The sequence below is a fragment of the Corvus moneduloides genome, chromosome 7 (genome assembly GCF_009650955.1).
Source record: "Corvus moneduloides isolate bCorMon1 chromosome 7, bCorMon1.pri, whole genome shotgun sequence".
Lineage (NCBI taxonomy): Eukaryota > Metazoa > Chordata > Aves > Passeriformes > Corvidae > Corvus > Corvus moneduloides.
In genome coordinates this window covers 19,333,017-19,356,128 of record NC_045482.1, presented here as the reverse complement: position 1 = coordinate 19,356,128, position 23,112 = coordinate 19,333,017, and the positions used below count along the sequence as shown (strand labels likewise).

The 23,112-nt window shown below is 43.9% G+C and overlaps 2 protein-coding genes across 19 annotated transcripts in view; both read left to right on the top strand.

Annotated features, from left to right (window-relative positions):
• Positions 1-23,112, top strand: part of MYO3B (myosin IIIB) — a 256,067-nt gene that overhangs the window by 218,247 nt on the left and 14,708 nt on the right. Inside the window, exon 41 of one of the 18 annotated variants that reach the window (XM_032114001.1) lies at positions 14,323-14,408. The exons of 16 other annotated variants lie outside the window; for them this stretch is intronic. The gene's annotated coding sequence lies outside the window, so the exon portion shown is untranslated. One more of the 18 variants, XM_032114005.1, reaches the window with a different exon arrangement.
• On the top strand, positions 14,711-18,327 carry SP5 (Sp5 transcription factor). The gene is made up of 3 exons (XM_032114020.1): positions 14,711-14,797; positions 15,746-16,158; positions 16,710-18,327. The coding sequence occupies exons 1-3, from the start codon at positions 14,779-14,781 to the stop codon at positions 17,760-17,762; spliced, it is 1,485 nt and encodes a 494-aa protein (XP_031969911.1). The 5' UTR covers positions 14,711-14,778; the 3' UTR covers positions 17,763-18,327.

Sequence of the window (23,112 nt, the reverse complement as noted above, 5' to 3'; positions counted from 1 at the left end):
CTCTGATGAAGACCTATCTAAAACTGGAATAGTAGGACTGGGAGCCCCATGCTGTCTAATGCACTGGTGGAGATGGTTGAGGCCAGGACAGAGGTAGTAGAATCTTGAGGTTCTGGTGGAAGTGATCCTCAGAAAGCTGGGTGCTGGGGTATAGCATCACAGTACAGCTGAGAAATGGTGAGATGGAACGGCTACATTGGGGCCCTTAGCAATGGGTAAGGAATGGAGGTACTTCCACAAAATTGTGTGACATGGTTTAGTGATTTTTGGTTTTGCTGCTGCTCCCTGTTATAAGCAACAAAGTAGCACAGTTATGCAACTGGAGAGATTATGTAAAGACTTCTATGACAAAATGGCACTTAGTGAGATCGCAAAATCTTTGAAACAGAAACTTGTCGTTTTGTAATTCCTATTACCCTATGAATGAGCACTCAGTTCTTGTTCTGTAGGATTAGTTTGATGGAAGTTTACATCCGAATTCAAAGGTAAGTGCTGTACATAATGCAGGCACAGACTTAATTTATTTTATTAAATTGACCTGTTAGAAATGAAGTTTTGAAAGAAAAACAGAATGGGAGGTTTCGTAAAACTGTAACTTTTGATAACTTGTATTACAATCTCTAGCATCTTCAACTCAGTACAGATTTACAGCTGAGTTCCAATTTGAAATTGGTATTGATTGATTATGTTGCTCATTTAACATTCCAGCATGCAGCAACGATCATGCAACAGACTGTGATAAAATGGGATGTGATCTAACAGGACGTGACCGATGGGATGAGAGCAAAACGCTGGGTTTGTTAGTATTGCTGTGCAGTAGCTCAGATTGGCATCTTGTGTGCTTTGATTGTTCATTTCATTTTACTGTCATCCTACTGAGTTGAACATTTTAAAAGACAACGGTGTTTTTCCATCTGTAACTTATGGAAAGACAGATGGATGTGGACAATCTCCACCTACAGCTCCTTGACTGAATGCCACTGCGCACTTAGTGGTAGAGAAATCCCTTCTGGAAAATTAGAATGTTTTAAAATATATTATATTGGTTTTTTAAATGTTTTTTTAATGTGGGATCTTACAGATTTTTTTAATTCTTTTTTTAATGAGTAGAAATAAAACAAACTGGTTCTTATCAACATAGCCACTATATTATAAACACTGCTTCTGTTACACTGAAGTTAATCCCCAGTCCTGTTACAAGAAACTCATCCTTATTAAAGTAACATTAAGAGCTTCTTTTTATTGATCTGCTCCTTTCGCTTAATGATAGGAACTTACTGATGTTTTAATAATAACCTTGCATGCTTTATCTCGTTTTACTTCAATGTGTGTTACAGATAGATGCTATGGAAACTAACTTAGCATAAACATTTTGCAGATGTCTTTAAAGGTTAAGGAAAAAAAGATTTAGTTGCACTGCATGTTAACAAAGATGGCTGAAAAACTGCAAGATAAAAGAGAGCCTCGAGTATGAACATCAAAGAATTGTTAATGACAAGAAATACCATTAGGGTTAGCATCCCTTTTGTTTCAGCCCCTTCACACCTGCAGTGTGTTGCAGATTCTGTCTTTGTTGGCACATCTGAATTACTTCCATTAGCATTTATAGAAAAGTGGCTGCAAAACAACAGAAACATACTCCTGGTTTTCTCTGTTACTCAAAAAAAGTCAGATATTAGGTTCTCTGTGGGTTTCCTTCAAGGTACAGTATCTTATTGTAAAGGAGACTATAGACCCAGGATTCCGTTGATTGCAAATGAGCTAGGTTGAAAGGAGAGGGGAGCTTTTGATACTGCTAGAGAACTAATATAAGCAACTACAAGAAGCACACATAAGAAGCTCAGACATTAGCAATAGCAAAATCAGAGCGTGAAATTCAGATTAGCCCTCCACAGGCTGTGAGAGGGAGGGGGTATCGGAAGACTTGGCATGGCTAAAGGTGTAACCTGTTTCATTTGGCCCCTGAAAATTTTTAACAGATGGTGGGACCAGCTGTCTTTTTCAGCCATTTAATAAACTCTTCAGTGGTAACAGTTTGGGAAGTGGGGGGTTTTGAGTTTTAGGCCAGAGGAAAAAATAAAGAAATCTGTCCCAATTGTCTTTGCCAAATAGAGAAGTCTGGAAACATTATGAAAAGTTAAAGTGAAAAAGCTAATTGATGATACTGTCCTGATTATGTATTTCAGCAGAAGAGAAAAAAAGAACTGCCTGTGCCCAAGTGGACCAGTGCATTAAAAAAATGCCTATTATGTTGTTATCTTTATCTGTCATTTTAATTTCAACTCTTACAAAGAGGCACATAATGAGAAATTTTAAATGAACTGTAGAATGAGAGACTGTCTTACTTTTTGAGACATGATACTATGTTAAAGAAACAGGCAGGGTGATCTCCTATACTTAAAACAAAAAAGACCTTTTGGATAAGATTAGGTTTACACAGTCTGCCTAGGTGAGTACAGCAGTGATTGAACTTGAATAACACAGTGTTATAAAATGACAATGAACTGCTCTTTGAGAAACATACTATGTTGAGCCTCTAATAAAAGCCTTAGTGATATGTGGGATTTTATTTATTGAGAAAGTTTAAAAAAAAATTCACTGCAACTGTATTTCTTCAGTTAAATTAATTTTTTTAAATTAACATTTCCAACACAACACTTAAATGGCAACTCTCAATTATATGAGATGTTTTATTTAAAAAGCATGTCTAGTGTCTTTGAGCAGAACAGTTCTTTTTGCACATTTACATGCTACCCAGCTGAGCAGCCAACCCTTCCATTTGACAAGGGCTTTGTTCTGCCTACAGGCCTATTATAAGCCCTAGATTGTTTGCCCTTAATAAATTGCAACAATAAGACAGAAACCTCTTTCAGGTTAAGAGAAATAAAACATGTTGCCTACATAGCAAAGCATATGAAGTTTAATAATGACAACAGAAACATATCTACTAAATCTCATTTGCTTTACTCCTGGATCACTACGGTTAAGATAGTACAAAAAGGTTAGCATCTTTCCATGCATCAAACAAAAGATTAAACAAGAGTGGGACAAAACAACTCTAGCTACAGAATATTTTTTTCTTCACAGTATAGAATCATACTGAATCCTATGTAAAGAGACTAGTGGGAACTAAACAAAAAGAAATATGAACATGATTAAATGTAGAGAAAAAATACGTTTTTAACTGAAACAAAGCATGATTTCATATTATCAAGAGGAAGAAAAGAGTGCAAATTATTTAAATGGACGAATTTATACTATTCTCCAATGTGTTGGTGTGTGTCTGCTTGTGTGTGCCTTTCAGGCTCTCCACCGAAGCACAAAGCCCTACCAATTTTGCTTTTATAGGAGCTAATGGGCATTCTTCAGTGGCTCAAGTGTTGGTGGAGAACGTGTGATCTTAAACAAGATTGTTAAGCCCTGCTTCTGAGGCCCTATTGGTAACATTCAGCTGTCAGCTGTGTTGTGTTTGCTGAGATTGTTAGAGATGACTACCTCTGTTGAACCTAGATCTGCATGTTTTTTACACTTAAGCTGGAAACTCCCAATGGTTTTTAGAGTATATCTGCAAATAATGGAGAAAATAGGAGGCAGAAAGGACAGCATTCTGTGCTCCCTGTGCAACAGTACAATTGAAGAAGGTGAGCACACCTGTCATCAAATCACTGGATATAAGCAATTTGAAAGAGTTTTCTCTATTTAGAAACTCATTAGTAACTCAATACAGTGCTTTCAGAAAGAAATTCCAATCACTGTTCCATTTATAGCTTACTTTTTAAAATTCTTTTTTTAATTTGCACATGGAAGTTCTGAGAATATAAGAATTTCTTTCCTTTGATTCTAAGAGAAGTACATACACGCAGTACTTGAAAATGTTGCTGACAGGCTAGAAGTGATAAAAACTTTCAAAGGAAATATAGTGTTTATGACAGATATTGATTTCACTGAATTAAAGGCTACTTTTCTTTCTTTTAAGGTATTTTTGAGCTATGGACAATACTCTGAGGACTATTAGGTATTTTCTTGGGAAATTTCAGTATTTCCTACTGAAATTTCTGTTGCCATTTCTTCTGCTCAGCCACAACATGCAGGAAACATGGTCATGGTTTTTCTCTCTGTCTTCCTTTGTGTTAAAAGAATTAGAGGCAGATTCTTCATTGTCTTTGCCACAGTGCAGTGACAGGGTGCCAGCTTCACTGCTTCTTCCAACTGCTGCACAGAACCAAATGGAGAGCACATAATTTGTTATTTCTGAGAGGGCAAAGCTTTCTTGTTTCATCCTGTGGCTTCCTACAGTGCTAATCTCTGTTGTATCCAATTTCTGGGTGACACTTGGAAGAGGACTTTCAAAGGATGGACAAGAAGAGAGAAGTATTAATGGTCTTTCATAAGGGAATTAATGGACTTGGGGACAATGGAGTAGAAAACTTCTATGAGAGAGACTTAGAAGAAAAGAGAGGAAGCTACTTGAGACAGGAAGAAAAAAGACATGATAGAGGCCTCATGGTAGAGGCAACCTTTAGTAAATTTTGAAGATTATTCTCATCATATACAGTAATAAAGCATTAAATCATCTTGCAGACTGTCTTAAAATGTATGTAACATCTATAGTAGAAAACCACTTTAAGATCCTTTGGAAGCTTCTTGAGAAGGCAAGTTGTTATAATTACTGCAACTACGAATAGATTTGTTTAGAACAAAATTACAAATGGCTAGTAATTTGAATTACAAAAGTAAAGGCAAATAAAATGTTCCAGGTGTAAAATTCCTACCTTTTCTACAATAGGAAGTTTCTGTAATACAATCTGTATCTTGAGATCTGGTTCCCCATTCAAAGATCACCAAAAAAAAAAAAATCTTCAATTTTTGATGGTTCGAAGTAAAACATCTTTTTTCTTGTTTTTTCTAGGCCTGCAGTACTTCATCAGTCTCAGGTTTTTAAATTATTATTTTATAATCATTATCTTACATCTTACTGTAAGCTTTGGAAAAGGTCTTCCCTGTCATAAGTTTACAGAAAATATCAGCACAAGAAAAAAAAATTCTGGAATTAATAATTTTCAAAAACAGTAATTGTTCAGCATGCTAGAAATTTAGCAGTTTTAACTTCAAAAAGATAGACTAAGAAGCAGGTGATAAAAATCATAAGTAGGTAATATATAGTATATATTATTAGCAAAAGTTTCTCCAGGTGTCTCTTTATAAATATGCTACTAGATGGTGTGATGTAAATATCTTTTCTTTGATTTATCCATCATTTTTATAAGCATATTGAAGCAAAAATAGTGATAATCCTTCATCTGAGGAGATCGTTTTCTTTCTTTTCTTCATTGTGGGAATGATGTAGTCTAAAAAGAACTTTTCCCCTTTCGCTGGGGTTCATTACATTGCAAGAAATTATTTGCTTCTTTAGACAAACTGCACAGAGATGGATATCTCTAACATATATTTAAGTTTTCACCTTCAAATTAAACAGAGCAAGAGATATCAGAAAAATACCCAGAGATCAAAACATATCACTTTGATTTTTCCAGATCAATCTTGTAAAAACCCTTGCTTCTCTCAAATATCTAAATATAGATACTATTATTTTCTCCGTATGTAAAGATCTCAGATGTTTACAGCCCATTTACAATTAAATACGTAATCTGCCTGCCCAGCCAGACTAAACCTGGGTACTTTCATTAAAATCACACTGCTTTTCGTTTTGACAAAATAATTAATCAGTAGCTGGAAAATGTGTTTACCAATAGCTCACATACACTCTTGAGAGGCAGGAATACAAACTTGTTCTCAATATCCTGTAAGTCTTCATTTAGCTCTTTATATATGAGTGTATATTGATAAAGGACAACAGCAAAACCTGGATTGAAACTTAGGACATCAAGGAAGGGTGCTGAACAAGGGTTAGACAGAAATAATTGTCCACATCCTCTAAATTCTTCTGAATGGTCAAGAACGAAAAATACCCCAAACTTCTATTCCTCTTTTGTACCCTCCAGACTTCTGTTATGTGAACATGCCAGTTACCTCATAAATAATGCCTGTAAGATTGTTAGAGGGAACCAGCCAAACATGGATCAACAAGATGCTGGTAAGGGAAAAAAACAGTGTCCCAAAACTTAGCTGATCCAGCAATATAGTGTGTTTGTGCCTCATGTATTTGCAGAGCATCAGATTCACTATGTTGGATCATATACAGCTGTAGAAGTATTCACTGGAAAAAGCTGGTGGAACACTGACTGAGGGGAGGAGAAAACTGACATAGAAAGAGGGTCTACTTGAGGTGGAGGAAAATTGGCTCTTCTAACTATTCCCATGTGTGAGCTCAAGGAAATACAGATGATAGCGTTACTTGATTCCCAAAGCTGTTTCAGGAGCAAAGCTTGCAGATCTGTCTGCAGGGAGGTCATCACCACTGAGAGTGGTTGTTTCGATGAATTGGCAAGGGAAACTCGCGGCTTGGACAGAATCCTGTAGTGAAGAGTTTGCTAAAACAGAGAAAGGATGGGCTGTAAAAGTAAGCAAGTATCTATTTATTTCTGCTCAGTATGTTCAGTGTTAGAGTTACAGAAGCACATCTGGTTATTAAGTACAGCCCACCTAATGTGTATTTTGTCTTTGTAAAGCAAGTGTGTTGGGCTCTGCTTTTTTACTTATCATATGCTCTAATCACTGTCCAGCAGGAGGAGTAAAAATATAGGCATTGGCTTATTGCTTTATTTGCATAGGCTTTATGTTTGTCTCCTCATTGCCTCCACAGTCTCATTGCTGCCCCTCTGCATGCCCAAGATTATCTGGGTTTTACTCTGTCTGAAAGATCAACAATGGCTCATAATTCAGAAGTCGCTAAAAGAGTGTGCAAGTGTCAGAAGAGACTGACATGAAATCAGGGGGATGGGAGGGCTGTAGAAAAGAGTTTGGATTTTGCAAGGGAAATTAGGTGGAACATCATATTGTTTGGTCCCAAGTTGTGTGCCTCTGCTCATCAGTCCAAGTCCCTGCTCTTCAGTAGGGTTAATATATGACATAGAACAAGGTACGTGATCACCTGTGTCGCCTTTGATTAAAAAGCAATAATAACATAGTACTTCTTTATAGAGGAGTTGTGAAGATAAATGCTTTAAAGATGATGTGCTCAATGTGACTAAAGTTCCTCCCAGTACACTCACTGCAGTTTTACCACCTTCTTACTCAGGACTGTCACAAGATTTTGCTTGTTGATCCCATTTCTGTATTTCCACCCATCTCTGCAGCTGCACTCCTGTTACTCAGAAAAATATCCTGAATATTCCTCCCACATCTGTCTGGTGTATTCTTACATATCCTGTCACTGGTAAACTTGGTAAGTTGACAGAAGTTTACAAAAAGAAGAAAGGGAAACCATGAAGAATAATTGCTTTTCTGGCTAGTGGCAGGAGAGAACGGGGAAGTGGAAACAAAGTTTCCATGCCTTATCTAGGTTGAATGTATGTATGAGTTGAGTGTCAGAGGTGGCTGTATATGGCTGCATAGAGTGAAATGTTAAAGAACACCCCACAGAGATGAAAACAGCTTCAATCAATTGCTCAGGCTGAGCTGCTCCATTCATCTTGGTATTCTCCTAATCAGTGTCCCCAGAATTAACATGTGTAATTCCATGCTCATTCTTAGCTCCTCCAGTCAGTCTTGGTGCTGGTGTGCTGTCTGCTTGGAGATTACCTTTTCTGTCCACCTGGATGGTTAGGCTTTTGCTTCAGACCCCTCCCAAAATGCTGGCTTACATTCAGACACCTGACCAGTAGTGTTAATTCAGAGTCTGTATAGCTCTGTTTCTGTTTTCCTGCATTCCTCCTCTGCTGTTTTCCAGTTGTTGATGCTTTACTTGGAGCACTGCAAATAGTGTATAAATGATAGCGGAGAAGCATATACCGAAAGAAAGAACAAAGCTGACTAGATTGTGCTATTTATATTTATAAGAAAATACTGATCATCTGGGGCTTGTCTGACTGGTAGAACAACAGTAGGCAGAGGAAGTGATTCATTTTATGGGCAGTGTGATCAAAATCCCTGTGAAGGCTATAACACAGAGAGCAGCAATTGAATTGATGACCAGTGAGGCATATGGTATCTAAATTAACAGCATAGGATCTCCCAGGAGGAGGAGGTCACCAGGGTATCAGAAGGCTCAAGCAGAAAGTTCATTTTGTCTCTTCCCATATTAAATTCCTGAGATACAGGAATGCGATACTAATTTGGAAGACTAGATAAAACTGGAGATGTAACACTTTCTCTTGAGTCTTTGCAGTAGAGTTTAATGAATAAAGCTATGCACATTGATAGAACTACCTCTAGCTTCACTGTGTACATTTGTAAAACTTGATTTAGAGGGATTTTGATTACTATGTTCTCTTGTAAACAGTCTTACTTCTAGAATGCAAATTACCTTACCCTTAATAAGAACAGGCAGCAAAAATTCATAATTCAACTGATAACTGTATCTCATTAAAGAGAATCACTGGCATTATAGAGCAGCTTCTTTCTGAATCACTCCATGTGCCAAGTACACTTAGCATGTGTAGCAATGGAAGTAGAAAAAAGTAGTAAATCATGAGCCCAGTTTAGTTTTTCTGGGCATCTATTCCACTCCCTTCTGTAAGAATCTTGATAGACTATTATTTTTCAGCCCCATACTCTTGTGCATTGATAAGAATCACAGCATTTTATAACGTTAGTCTGATGACACCGACAAAATTGCATGACTTGGCATTTGGATTTTTCTCCAAGCTTTCTTTTTTAAGACAAAACATTTGGAAAATAGTTCTTTGTGCTTTAGTGTGACCTCCTAAGAAGCACTCAGTTTTTGGTCACAGATTTCTGTATCATTTGGGCATTGGAGTGCCAGCACTCCAATGCCATCATAGTCTTGTTCTTATTTCCAAGCATAAGAATTAGGTACTTTAGACTAATACATTTCGACTTGGTTGCAGTATCTGTCCTTTGCCATGGACTCTTCTCTCTTTCATATGTAATATGTGATTCTCTCAGCTCAGTGCTAGTAGAATATACAAGCTTTCTTCATATATAGGAAATAGGAATGTGAGATTTACTAAGGGAGAGAAGCCAAAAAACTTAACCATTTGAAGATCTTCTCTTTTTCTCCCTCTGTCTCAGAGGTTCCAGAAGTGTGAGAAAAACTATACTGTTCATTAGACTGGTTCACTAGTCGTGGCCATGCTGACACCCTCGTCTTTGAGGAGAATATCCTTTCTCCTCTTCTCATCCTGGGTTCTCAAACAGCTGGTCAAGTTGTTTGTCCCTGAGCAATAGGGACTGATTGAAGAGTGAAGTGAAATGTGATTTATTCCCAGATTAGGGTTGTTTGCTTTGATTTGGCATGGCCAGCTGGCCAGCAGGAGGTACAATCCTCAACCAGTACTCCTGAAGTTTCAGCTGAGCTAGGGTAAGTTGTTTAAGTGTTTGGTGAGGAGCAGCCTGGTAATCTATGTGCAGAACTGAGGCAAGGAGCTCCTCTTTTCAAGCCTGGAGCAGTTGTGTGTATGGCAAGGGTTATTCCCCTTGTAAAGAAGGGGAAGGAAGCTGACTCTAGTGTGTAAGGATATGCTGAGAATGACTTCACCTTTTTATAGTTCTGTGAGGATGGAAAGCATAATACAAATATTGTGTATTTACATTTGAAATAATTTTATTGATGGTGTTTTTATTTTCAGAATTTGAGGGAGGCAAATTTATATTTGGGTAGTTAATGTAATTTATGCATTTGACTATTTATGTATTATTCTGCACCACTTAAGGCATCAATTTATGAAATGACACTGAAACATACTGTACACTGCTTTCCTGAAAAGACTTTTCTGCCCGTCTATGAGAGCAGTGTTCAGCTAGGGAGAAATAAGAATTGCAATTGAAGTTTTCCCCAATCTTTCATGGGATACTGAGCCTCTGGTGGCAGTTACGAAGAGTGGCATTTAAAAAAAACCTCTCAATTTAGAAATTTAGTTTTTCTAGGTCCCTTTCAAAAATTCTCCCCCTGTTGAGGACATTCACCTATGTCATAGTTTATAGACTGCCTTTCACTAATATGTGTGTATTACTGGAAAAACCTACCTTAAAAGCTTTATACAGAGAGGGTCTTCAGATTCTCTCCCACAGTGTGAAGACAGTATCTCTTACCTGAGACACCTCCAATGCCAGTCATGTACCATATCTGTGTCCCTGTTTTGACCCTCACAATCCAATTATTGGGCTTTTTCTTCATATCTCTGTTTTTATCCCCAACTAAAGGGGAGTTGCTGAAGAGTTTGTATAGAGCTCTTGCTTTTATAATTAAGATTATGCACATTATTGTACATTCTTGTTCAGTAGTCCTTGAAGAATGGGTTATTTCAAAAGTGATTCTTGAAATATTGAAAAATACTGCCATTGGAAAATACTTAATATTTTCTGTACCAAAATGTTCTAGAATTACAGCATGAGTTCATTAAGTAACAGGTGTATTTTTACAGTGTTGGATTAATCCATTCAGCCAAATCAATAGCAATGTGGCAGGCATGTGATCATCCAATATTTATGTGTAGATTAAACAATGATCTTTCTGGATAAACTTTGCACTGTTTCCAGTTCTAACACAGTATAAACACAGCTGTTTAATTTGTCAATAAATACACTAAGTAACTAAAATTAATTATCATGAGACCAAATTTTTAGATAATATGCTCTCTGTAGTTAAGAGGAAGCAAATAATTTAATTACCTTTTCATTCTATGCTGAATAATTGCAATGCAAAAAAAATGAATAGCTATATGTATCTGTGGTCATAAAATTAAAAGTTCCCATCCTGTCTTCCCCAAACAAATGCATTCCATCAAAAATACAGAGGCTTTTTTTACCTAATGTTTCCCCAAATGAGAGGACAAGCAGGCTGCAGATCCTTTTCAGCTGCTCACCCAAGTCTTGGCTTGCTTTCCGTTTTGTAGAAGTCCATTTCTAGCTATTAGAGTTGTGACGAAAATGCAGCCATGTGTGCCTGAGGCAGAAAGGCATTCCCAGAGAATTTGAAATTATCATTTTGAACTAAAGTGTCCCAGGCATTCCGAGTAGAGCCAAGAATAACACTTTCAATATTGTTATGATTAAGAGTCTGATTCTTTTTTAAAGGATGGAAGCAAGGGAAGGAAGTATATCCAAAAATGTTCACCAATGTTCCCCAAGACAGGAGGAAGAGTCACAAAGGGCCAGCCAAGAACAGAGCAGAAGATGAATACATTAAGATATTTAAACCTTTGAAAACAGGTAGTAAAACTTTGTGAGGCATAAAACCTGTTCTACTTTTCATAAAGGGCAGCTCAGCTTTCAGAAATCCTCTATCAATCTTTGTCAAATCCACACCTAGACTGGGAAATGTTGAGACAAGACTTTAAATCCTAAATATGCCTTTACATGTGCTGATCTTGTCTGGGATTTTGTGTTTTTCCCTTATGCACAGAAAAAAGCAGGAGATACCATAGCAGTTTTTAATGTTTCTTTTTATTTTCATCTACTGATGTTCAAATTATGCTGTGTGAACTGGTGAATTCTCTTCTTATGCCAGTCATGTTGCCTACTGTAAAAATGTGAATATGCTGAAGTAAATAAAAATGATATTAATGGGATATAACTCAGAACTGTTGGTAGTGTATCCACACGTGCTTGAAGCTGTATACCTAGGGTAATTTACCTTCTGGTGAAACTTCTTGCTGTTGTGAATGGGTGGTTTCTGTTAGTACATCTTTAAACCAGACAGAATGATGGATGGTGTGAAGACACTGCCTTCTGGAGCAAGTTTATTAAATCCTTTTCAGGTTTAGATTTTGTCACCTTTCATGGGCAACTTGACTAGGTGGCTTGGCTGAATGCAGTAATTGCTTAATGCAGCTGTTCACTTAAAAATTATTCTATTTCTGATTCTTTGTCACAATTGCTAAAGAAGAGTATTTCATTGAAAGCAACCCAAGAATCCCAAGTTATGGACAGGCAGGTGGCCAGAGCCCATCCAGGCTTTCAGGGTTGTTCATGGCTACACTGGAAGAGCTGAGGAGCTGGGGTCATCACAAGAAGGCCTTGGGGGGGTCATGGCAGGTGACTGCAAATGTCTTTGGCGGGACTGTGAATGTCATGAGAGGACTTGGCTGTGGCAGTGTGAGCCGTCACTGGGACAGGTTTTGGAGTGGGCTCCAGGATGAGGTACTTGAGGCCCAGAAGTCAGAGGCACAGCAGAAACCATGGAGGGTACCACTGGTATGCAAGCAGCTGCTATTCCCAAGTATTTTTTTTCTCTGCTACCTGCATTCAAACCAAGGTCCGCAGAGCCCTACAAGGTGGCACAGCCACTCTGTGATACCTGAATTTGAAAAATCCTGAATTTTAAAACACCTATCTCAGAAATGGTGATTGTTATTTACATTCACTGTGTTTAAATCGACAGTAGCCATCCAGCCCAGCGCAGGCTGAGCCCCTCTGACCCCGGGGGTGGTAGGAGTCTCGCCGCCCGCCGTAGCAGGCAGGGTCCCATGGAGACAGCGGGGCTGTGAGAACCGTGCCCCTTGCTCCTCAGCCCTGTGGCTGCAGCAATTCAGGCTCCGGCTCTTTGTATCCCGGCCGCCGTGCTGCCCCCGGCGCTGATGGCGCTGCCGCTGCCTCCTCGGTACGCCCAAGTGCCTCTCCGGCCCCTATAGCCCCGCCGGTCGGGACCGGCCCCTTGGTCTGCGGGCCAAAGCTCTCCGCAGGGCTGTGCTCTTCAGCGCTGCTCTCCGAGTGGCCCCTGGCCCGGCTGCGCCGCCGGGAGCACTCCGCGCCCCCCCGCCGGCGCCGCGCCGCCTCCCGCGCTGCGGCGCATCTCTGGTGTCCCTTTGCTTTACACTGGGATGTAGCGGCAGCCCATTTCTCATGGAAATAGTGCTTTGTGTAACTGAATTGACACTTGGCCTTGATACCTGTATCTCCTGATAACTGAAACAAATTTCTAAAATAAATATTGTACTTTGATCTTCCAGCCCTGCATTTTTAATGATAGCTCTGAACATCACTTCATTAAGAATACATTTCAGGAGACTCAAGTGCTCTAAGTTTGAACACTAATTATTTGTACAGAAAATTATGACTGCAACGTTTCATTTTTCAGCCCATGGTTTCTTCCAGAAATGAGCATTTATTCTCGATTTTTAAGTAATGTGCTTTCTTGGATGCAGATTTATAGCATTTGTAGTGTGGCAGCTGTATAGAAACTTATCCAGCTTTCCCCTAACTCTTTTGTAACTTGTCAAATCGTTTTGGTTCGTCGAGATATCTGGGAAAATACCGTACTTTAGAGAATGGAGGGAACCTCGGTGTGTTCAGTGTCTCCTGAGCTACCTATCCGCTCTCATTTCGTTTAGAAACATTGTTCTGAATAGTCTTCTGGCAGTTAGTAGGTTAAGCGAATTAACAAAAATCGAGGTAGGCGTTAAATCGGGCATCTCGCTGGTGTCTAGGTTTGACATAAGTTTGGGGATACAGAGGTTTAGGGACAACGCAAGTGCGAGCGCCGCCGTTTCGCTTGGTTGGCGGGTTATTGCTCCTCCAGGGAGCAGAGGTGCGGGTCGGGCTCCCCACGTCGGGGTTCCGCCTCGGCTCCTGCTGCCCTGGCTACAGCTTAGACTCGAGGGGACAACAAGTGCGCTCCTGTCCCGATGCGGCTCTAGTGGCGCGGCTGGAGCTTGGCAGTGAGCGGGGGGCACCCGACGGCTGCGGGCGGGGTGTGCGGGGCTATGCCTGTGTGCGCGCCCTCCCGGCCGCGCTGTCGGCCGGGGCTCGCTGTGGTTCCCTGTTTGCCGCCATGTCCCGTGTGGACGCGGCGCGGCCCCTGGCGGATCGCGCATCGGCGGTACTGGGAGGTGTTCGTGTGTGGTGGATGGAGGTGCCGGACCCCGTGAGCCTTGCACCCTTGCAGGCGGATGGGGAATCCTATCGCCCACAACCTCACGCCCTGGCGGGGGCTGCCGCCAGGCCGCGGGGTCCTGCAGCAGCGGCGAGCCTTGCCTCGATGCATCAGGGCATGGTAAAAGCGCTGGATGGGAGACCCTTGTCTCCCTGTTGCCGACCTGGTGAAACGGTTACCTGGCACATGGGAAGAGCTTGATATGGCTGCTGCGTAGTGTTACACGGGGTCGAGCTTTTATTTCTCCCCAGGATTCAATATGGAGCCGTGGGAGAGGACTTGGCACTTTAATCCCTTCAAAGAAACCGATCTAATTCAAGCCCTACAACTCTTGAAAGTCTTTGAGCGGACAGTGATTGTTTCCACAGGAAAGGCAGATAAAGATCTCTGTGTGCTGGCGTTTAAAGAGACTTCAGTGGCGGTGCGAATACAATTGAAGCCAGCGACTGCGGAGAGGATCGAGTTACCTGTGCAAACAGCTCCGGAGGACCAGAGCCAGCCAGCATCTGCCCGAAAGAGCACCCCCACCTCCTCAAGACGGAGATGAACGTCCTGGTTTGGTACCTGGCCAAACAGGCCGGCGTTTGCGATGGCCTCGGAGCAGATGGGGAAGCGGGGAGGAGAGGAGAGCGTTTCCAGGGCCCCCGGCGGAGCGCGGAGCTGAGCGGGCCCACGGAGAAGCGCGGGGCCCCGCCTGCCCCTCGCTGGGCGGCACATGCGAGGGGTCCCGCCAGCTCTGCAGCCCACTGAGCTCAGCAGCCGGCGATGGCGGCAAGCTGTGACCCAGATGTGCCTGGTGCTGGTTAGAGGGTCAATAGCCACACATGGTCGAACGCAAAGCAGGTTAGATCCTTCATACACACACGGGTATAGACATGTATAGACAGAGGCCGAAAGGTGCGGGGTGAGGTAACAAAGCGCTCGGGGCCGACCTTGGCTTTGGGGCAGGAGGTGAGTGAACGGGTGAGGCAGAGACCCGGTAGCAGCGTTCGTGCTCCCGAGGAGCCGCCCAGACCTGCACTCCCTCCTGCGCAAGACACGCCGGCTCGGCAGGCCCGCCAAGAGAGACTCCGGTCTTCATTTAAAGAAATTATGTCTTTTGCACCCGGCTCCCTCTGGGGAAAAGGAAACTTTTCCCTTCTGCTTCCCGGCTACCCGGTTTCTCGGTGTGTCTGTCTGAGAGAGCGCTTGCTGCCGGTGGCAGCCCGCCACTCCTCCCCAGCCCCGGCTGGGCGCCTGGCCTGGCCCCGCGCCAGGCGGGGGCTCCCGGTAACAAGGGGGCAATGCCGGCTGAGCGATGTGAAACTCCAACTACCAGAAGAGAAAATGCACGGTTATTTGCGGAGCCTTATTGAGGGCATACCCCTCAGCCTCGGGGGAAGGGCGGGCGGAGGGAGGGAGCGGGGAGGAACCACCGACAATTACTCCAGGGAAGTTTTACGGCTGGGATCGACCAGCCCCGATCAGGTGAACTCGCTGTGCTCTGTTACTTTGAGTCATTAAACACTATCAGAGGAATCTGGAGGCAGATTTCTCGAGCGATAACAAAGACGCGTTGTCACTTTAGGACTCTGCCACAAATTTAATTGCAAAAAAAAAAAAAAAAAGGAGGGGGGGGATCCAGTGTCTTGCACATCCAACGCGAGGGTCTCTAGGCGGTAAGGGGTCCTTTGATCAAGAAAATCCAATTATTTGTGTATATACATTTCCCACATAGTGATTACTTCATTAATTGTCCCGCCTTTATCTCCTCCCTTCCCATCCCCCCTAATAATCAGTTCTTTTATCCAGACCAACAAACACACCATAGGAGCTTTGTGGATTCAAAGGATTTGCTTTCGCTTCTGAAAGAGCCGCTATTCTTTGATGATTGGGTAGCGGCAAACTTCAAAGCCATAAATCTTCCCTCTGACTGGTTGGCGGCCCAGCAAAGTCCTTATCAAATTCTTGGAGGTGATCCTGGCGCAGTCAGACAGTCCGCGGAGATCGCGCAGCGCGAGGGGGGTGGGACGCGCACGGAGGCGAAGAGATCAGAAGGAAAGGGAGAGAGAGGGGGAGAGAGAAGGAAACTGGGCAGCTTCTCGTCTTCCCCTCGGCGTCCTCATGCCTCGGCAGTGCCCCGGCGCCTTCCCTTCGCCCTGGGCGCAGTAGTCATGGCCGCGGTGGCTGTCCTCCGGAACGACTCCCTCCAGGCTTTCCTCCAGGTCAGTACCCCCGCCCGGTGTAGGTCGGGATGCGCCGAGTCCTGCGGCTGTGAGCCGCATTGCGCGGGGGCAGCTGGTGTCAGCCGCCTCCCTCCCGAGGCTTTACCCGGCGGGCAGCCCGGAGAGGTAGGTGGGGACCCCCGCGGTGGTAGGAGGCCGGGCTCGGGCTTCTCGGGCCGGTAACTTCCTTCTCCCGCCAGCAGCCCATCACTAACTCCAGGCAGTGCTCCGTGGCAAGAGGTGTGGGGGGCGCTGGGGATGCCCTCCTGCCCACAGCGGCTGCTTCCCTGACCCAGGAGCGGCGGCGGGGCCGGCGGTGCTGGCCGCAGGCGGGACCGGTCTCTGGGCGGGGCGGGGGGGCCGGGTCCGTCCTGCCCCCTGGGTGCGCATTGTTTTCGGAAAGTTTACCGGCCGTGCGGGGAGCGGCGGGGCGGCCCTGGCCGCGCACGGGCAGCGGCGCGGGAAGTTTCTCGCGGGCCGGTGTCGGCGAGCGGCGAGTAACGCGCTTTCTTCCCTCCTTCCATTCTCCCCTCCCTCCCGTTTCTGCGCAGGACCGCACCCCCAGCGCCTCCCCAGACTTGGCCAAACACTCGCCCCTGGCTCTTCTGGCCGCTACTTGTAGCCGGATCGGGCAGCCGGGCGCAGCGCCCTCGGATTTCCTGCCGGTCTCCTACGACCCGACGCTGGGATCCCCCTCCAGGATCTTCCACCCGTGGAGCGGCGAGATGCCAGCGCACTCCCCGGGAGGGCTGCCGCCGCCGCATCCCAGCTTGGGGCTGACCCCTCAGAAGAACCACCTGCAGCCCTCCTTCGGGGGTTCGCACGAACTGCCCCTCACCCCACCAGCGGACCCCTCCTACCCCTACGAGTTCTCCCCCGTCAAGATGCTGCCCTCCTCCATGGCCGCCCTGCCGTCCAGCTGCCCGCCCGCCTACGTCCCCTACGCCGCCCAGGCCGCCCTGCCGCCCGGCTACTCCAACCTGCTTCCGCCCGCCCAGCCCTGCCGGCAGCTGTCGCCCAACCCGCCGCCCGAGGACATCCCCTGGTGGAGCATCCAGCAGGCCAGCGCTCCGGGAGGCTGCGGCCACCGCTTCCCCGCGGCGGCGGCGCTGCCGCGGAGCTTGGTGCTGGGGCACTCGGACTTCGCTCAGTACCAGACACAGATCGCCGCCCTGCTGCAGACCAAGTCTCCCCTGGCGGCCACGGCCAGGAGGTGCCGCCGCTGCCGCTGCCCCAACTGCCAGTCGGCCGCGGGCAGCGCCCCTGAGGCGGAGCCGGGCAAGAAGAAGCAGCACATCTGCCACATCCCCGGCTGCGGCAAGGTGTACGGCAAGACCTCGCACCTGAAGGCGCACCTGCGCTGGCACACGGGCGAGCGGCCCTTCGTCTGCAACTGGCTCTTCTGCGGAAAGAGCTTCACCCGCTCCGACGAGCTGCAGCGGCACCTGCGGACTCACACGGGCGAGAAGCGCTTCGTCTGCCCTGAGTGCGGGAAGCGCTTCATGCGCAGCGACCACCTGGCCAAGCACGTCAAGACCCACCAGAACAAGAAGCTGAAGGCGGCGGCGGACGGCGTCAAGCGGGAGGACAGCCGCGACCTGTGACCGCCGGGACCGCCGGCGGCTGCTGCCTCTGCGGGCCGAGCCGAGCCGCGCCGCGCCGCGGCGGGACCCGGGCTGGGGGCGTTTCGCCGCCGGGGGCAGGGCGGCGGCGGCGGCGGGGAGAGGGCGGCCAGCTCTCGGACACTCGCCGGGCACGGCGAGCAGATGCCGGCTGGGGGCGGCCTTCGCGGATCCCCAGGCCCGGGACTGGACGCTCATAGGGCTCCGGGGCCGTCCCGGGGCAGGCGCCCGGCCTGGAGCGTGGCTGAGGGGAGGCCCCGGGCCGTGGGGCAAGAGCGGGGCCGGATCGGTCCGGCCGCGGGGGTCGAGGCTTACAGACACCCGGGGGTGAGGTGGCAGCGTCGGTGTGGCCGTGCTGGGGCTCGGCCCTCGGTGCTTTCAGGGTAACAGACTGAAGTTTTGTGTACAGGTTATTTAATAGGTACGTTTGAATACACGTGTTTCCCTCCGTCTTCGACCCCGCGCGGGGTCCAGCATGAGATGTTTCTGTAAAGCGACCCGCGACCGCAGCGTGAAATAAACACGTTCACAAAGGGGTCAGCAGGGACGGTCCCGCCGCGTCGGTCTCATTTGATCCTTCTCCGGGTGCCCCGCGCGCGGCCGCCGCCTTCCCGCCATTTCCCGCTGAGGCGGCGGGCCGGGTCCGGCTCCATCGCGGCGGCCGAGCGGAGCTCAGCGCACGGTGACCTGAGAGCTGCTCATGGTAAACACCTTTACAATCCCGGGAGCTGCTGCAGACGGGTGTGCCTGTTGGCTTTGGTTGGTGGGTTGGCCTTGGGTTTGGGTTGTTGGGTTTTTAAAATTATTTTCAATATTTTGTTTCCTACACATTAAGCTGAGAGAAGAAAGATAAATGCAGGGTGCCAATACTGGGAATGAACATACAGGTCAAGTTCTACAGACTGGGATATGTATTTGTGCAGAAGTGGGCAGCAGTCAGTGTTAGTGATGCCCCTGCTCAGAGAGGTCCAGGCCACAGGGCCAGCCACAAACACCCGTTCCCAGCTTAAGTTGTCTCTGGCACAGCAGAGCCCAAACGTGCTTCCCGTATGTTAACCTTCTGTAAAACTGCAGAATTTAGGGGCTGAGATCCTTGTTACCCTGCCAGTACAACAAAGTGGCAGTCACTGTCCTGCAGAGGGGAAGATACTTGTCACAAAACTGTGTTTAAAAGTACCTGGTAGATGGTGACAGCCTGTAGGATTCCTTATCTCTCACTGGGCACCGTGTAAGTATGAGTTTAGGCATATTTCTTTTAAAATAATAACCTTTGTTACTGAAACAAGTTCTCTTTTATTAAAATTGAAATCTATGTAGCCAAACAAACTGAGCAACCTGATCAATAATTTGCTGAATTTTGCATTCTAACACTGAGAATATGTTATTTGCTCCTTATATTTTTATGACATCAGCTTTATTTTCTGATTACCTAATGACGAGACAGTGAAATAAAAAGTGCCTTCAAAACTTCACCAGGGATTAATCTGGAACTGTTCAGCTTCAGGTGAGATCCTGTGGTGGCAGTTGTCAAGCAAGCTTTGGCACAACCATGTTGATAGAGATACACTTTGTCATGGACTTCTGAATCAACAAAAAACACAGCTCGATAAATGTTTGTAATGACAGGACATGTAAAACTAATGTATTTGTATGAATGTCAAATACTGCCAAGAATCTATCCTCTCAGGGAATAATGAGATGAGACAATACCATGAGAGCCCTCATATCTGAAATAATGAGAAGTTAATGGACAGTTACCATGGTACAGCTCCTTAACAATATTTTAGTATTTATTATTCTGAATTAATTTCCCACACCACATTCTCAGGGTCAAGTTACTAAATTAATAACCAAGCAGTTGTCTTCTACTGAAGAATTTTCTATAAACTGCCCTGTTATAGAAAACCTTGAGAGGAATATGTTTAGCTTCATTAGTTAGCATTCCTTTGCCAAAGATATAGACATCAGAAGTGTGTGTTTGAATGATACTAAGTAGAAGACATCTTTAGTGTTCCAGATTGAGTGACAGCAAGGCAGGAAATAACTGGTGGACCTGATCCAGAAGTCCTTAAGTCTCAAAAAAGTCTTTGAGACAAAAGTGCATCCCATTTACTACTGATGTAGGATTTAAATATTTCATCAGGAATAACAAGGTTTCTGCTTTTTCAAATGTTTCATGGCACACAGTGTCAATCTGCTTCCTTTCTTTGATACTAAGTTATGTTAAGAATGTAGAGTTAGAGGATTTCAGATTGCTTTAAAAGAGAGTTTGTTTCACTACATAGTCTTTCAATTCTGTGTATGGATCAAAACTACTTAAAATTGAGAGCCGTGGGAAGTGCTTTTGTTGGTAGCAGTACAGGAGAAACAACAGTATCCCAGAGTACGAAAGGTCTCTTACAGGATAGAATAATTCCCACATGGCCAAGGCCTTTCACTGAGTAAGTGCCAAAATGAAGTATTAGAGTGAGCTGAAGCAATGTCTTAGGTGGTTTCTGGTGCAAGTTTAGCCTGACTAAGAACTAGAGACCCGCTCCTCTTAGAGCAGATGTAACTAGCAGAAATTAGCCCGATAATGGTAGATGTGGTGATTTCTAAGCTGGACCATTACAGAAAGATTTTTCTCCAGTTTGAAGACATGCTGAATTTGCCAAGCATCTATGTTGTCTCGTCTAGCAGACTATTTTGGGTTCTTATTCATTCCACAAGACACAGCTTGTACTGAAATACAGAAAGTTTTACCACTCACTTAAGTATGAGCCTGCAAGTATTCAGGTTTTAAGCAAAAGACCATCACCCCAGGCAGTGTCAGCACCATGTCAAGGAGGTGGTGGTATCTGATTAAAAAAAAAAGTGTCATGTTGTAGCCTGTGCACCTTGTATATATGTGTAATGTCTGCATTAAAGGTTGAAAGTGCATGGGTTAAAATACACAGTCAAAATTAGTTAAAAGGCTGTCATGAGAGAGAGACGTATTTAAGTGAAAACCCATAATATCAAATGCCAATGAAAATATTAATCTGTAAGAACAGCACATACACACACAAAAAAAAAAAAAGGCAGAAAATTAGGGACTTAGGACACTTACTTAGGTAAGTGAAACTAACAGTTTATAATATTAAAAAATACCTAATAAAACTATTTCTCTGTAAAGCTTTTAAGTAGTTCATAGGGAACAGGAGGTGTATATGCATCATAGCTGTTTCATACTCATCTGTAAGTTGCTAAATCATATGATAGCTTTTCAATTGAAATCATTAAACTTTTTTAGTAATATGGCATTTAAATATACATGTGACCTTTCTGATGTATAGATAGAGCATTACAAAAATATATTGCTTACATCTCAAGAATTTATTTCTAGTTGGCAAATTGCACTCCATAATAAAATTAACTTTTAATTTTGCATTCACAAAATACATTTTATACTTTTAGCTGTTTCCAATCAACTAGAACAGCTGTTCATTTTATAAAATTAAATGATTAATATTCTTCTTAATTATAAATTTTGAGTACATATGCTACTCAAGGTCAATTCATTTCCTAATTTAAAAATTTAAATGTCATTGATATAATAGACATATCATATAAACCAATTCATCTGGTAGTTAATTCAAATAAATTCATCTCAACAAAAAAAATGGGATATGGTTAAAAAACTTGGGATTTGGTCTGTTATCTGTGTTGAAAAGTGATTTTCACACTTGGACAAACTTTAAGCAGAGAACATAAAAAAAACCCCACAAGTAATCAACATTGTTCTTCAGACAGTTTAGGGGTTTTTTATGTGTTGTTAATCAAATTATTTTTAGTCAAAGGCCGAATAAAATAAGACTTTCACCTGGGAGAAGGTTGCAGAATTGACCTTTTGGTCCCAACTGACCAGATTTTCATTGCAATAATCCAACAAATTTATAAAAGTATGTTTCCTACCTCCTCAACTACTATTATAGAAGAAGTAAGATAAAGTTTTTTTAAAAACTATATTGGGAGATGTCCTTCCTAAAACCATCATAGTGTAATTCTTCCTTCCATATTAAATTAAGGGTGCAATTTTTGAAAGAAATGTTTAATCTTCAATTTTTTGCAGATTTTGAGAGACTGCATTTTAAAGTAACTAAAACTTAACTATTTCAGTTTGTAAATTCACATATCTAGTATTAGTCCTGAATACTGAAGAAATAGGGAATATAAAATGCTGCTGTCTTGAAACTCTTAGATGAAAGATACCCTTTGCTATTCAGTGATATTCAATGACCCAGGAGACCACTCAGGTTCATGAATCGGACAAATTTGTATCTCTGTGCAAGTAGTTGTACAATTACTGAGGCACTTTTAAATTAGCCTGTAATATTTCATAGCTCTTGTCAGCCTATTCTCATATTGAGCAGTAAGAAACAAAAGTATAATGTCCATTTTGTTATCAGATTTTACAGTTTGCCAGAGAATCTTTTTTTTCTATGTTACCTTTTTTTGAGTTATTTCACACTTTTTACGAGATTCTTGTGAATCCTGTGGTAAATATGTGGGGTCTGTCACTCTGGCACATGATAGAATCAGCTCAAAGACCTATTAGATTTTCCTGCCAAACTTTTTTAAAATACTTACCAAAAGGATCCCTAAATCTTCAAAGCTACTGATTTTTCCTTCAAAGGGCTTGCCAAGCAGATATCTTCAATAACTTTGCATTTAGATATTGTCCAAGCCACTGAGGACCTGGAAATGTACAGCAACCAGCAAGGCTCACCCTTGTCAGGTAAGTGTTAATATGCAGTGTAGAGAAGAAGGATCCATGGCCCTAGGCTGATTGAAGCAATAGTCTTGAGCAGAAAAAGCAGAAGTGCATGTGATTTAAAGGGTCTTTTAAATAACTTTATGGGTTTTATTCCCTGTTAATATTTACTCCCAACTGATTTGAAGTCATGTAGGTGTTTCAGTATGGATAATGAAAAACAAAGAAAACAAACATGTATTTTGACCTTCTGACTGTGACAAGTCAGTGGAAGATTATGGATAGTGAGATTTGGCCTTTAACCTGGAGGGCATCGATGCTGTTTTTCTTCTCATCTTCTCTTAATATCTTTTGTGTTACACATTTACTTAAGGACACACAAAATCCCATCGTGTCCCTGACCCAGGCCTGGTGATTACATCATTGCTTAGCCATGTCAGCAGGAGCCGACCTGGGGCTGTATACAAAGCCTGTGTGCTCCTGAGAAAGGTTATGGATGTCCACTCAAGGGCATGTAGGACCATGTAGGTATGTAGTAGGTCTTCATCTCCTCTTCAGGTGGCTGTGGGGTGCATCCTGTGCTGCAATATACTGAAGTTA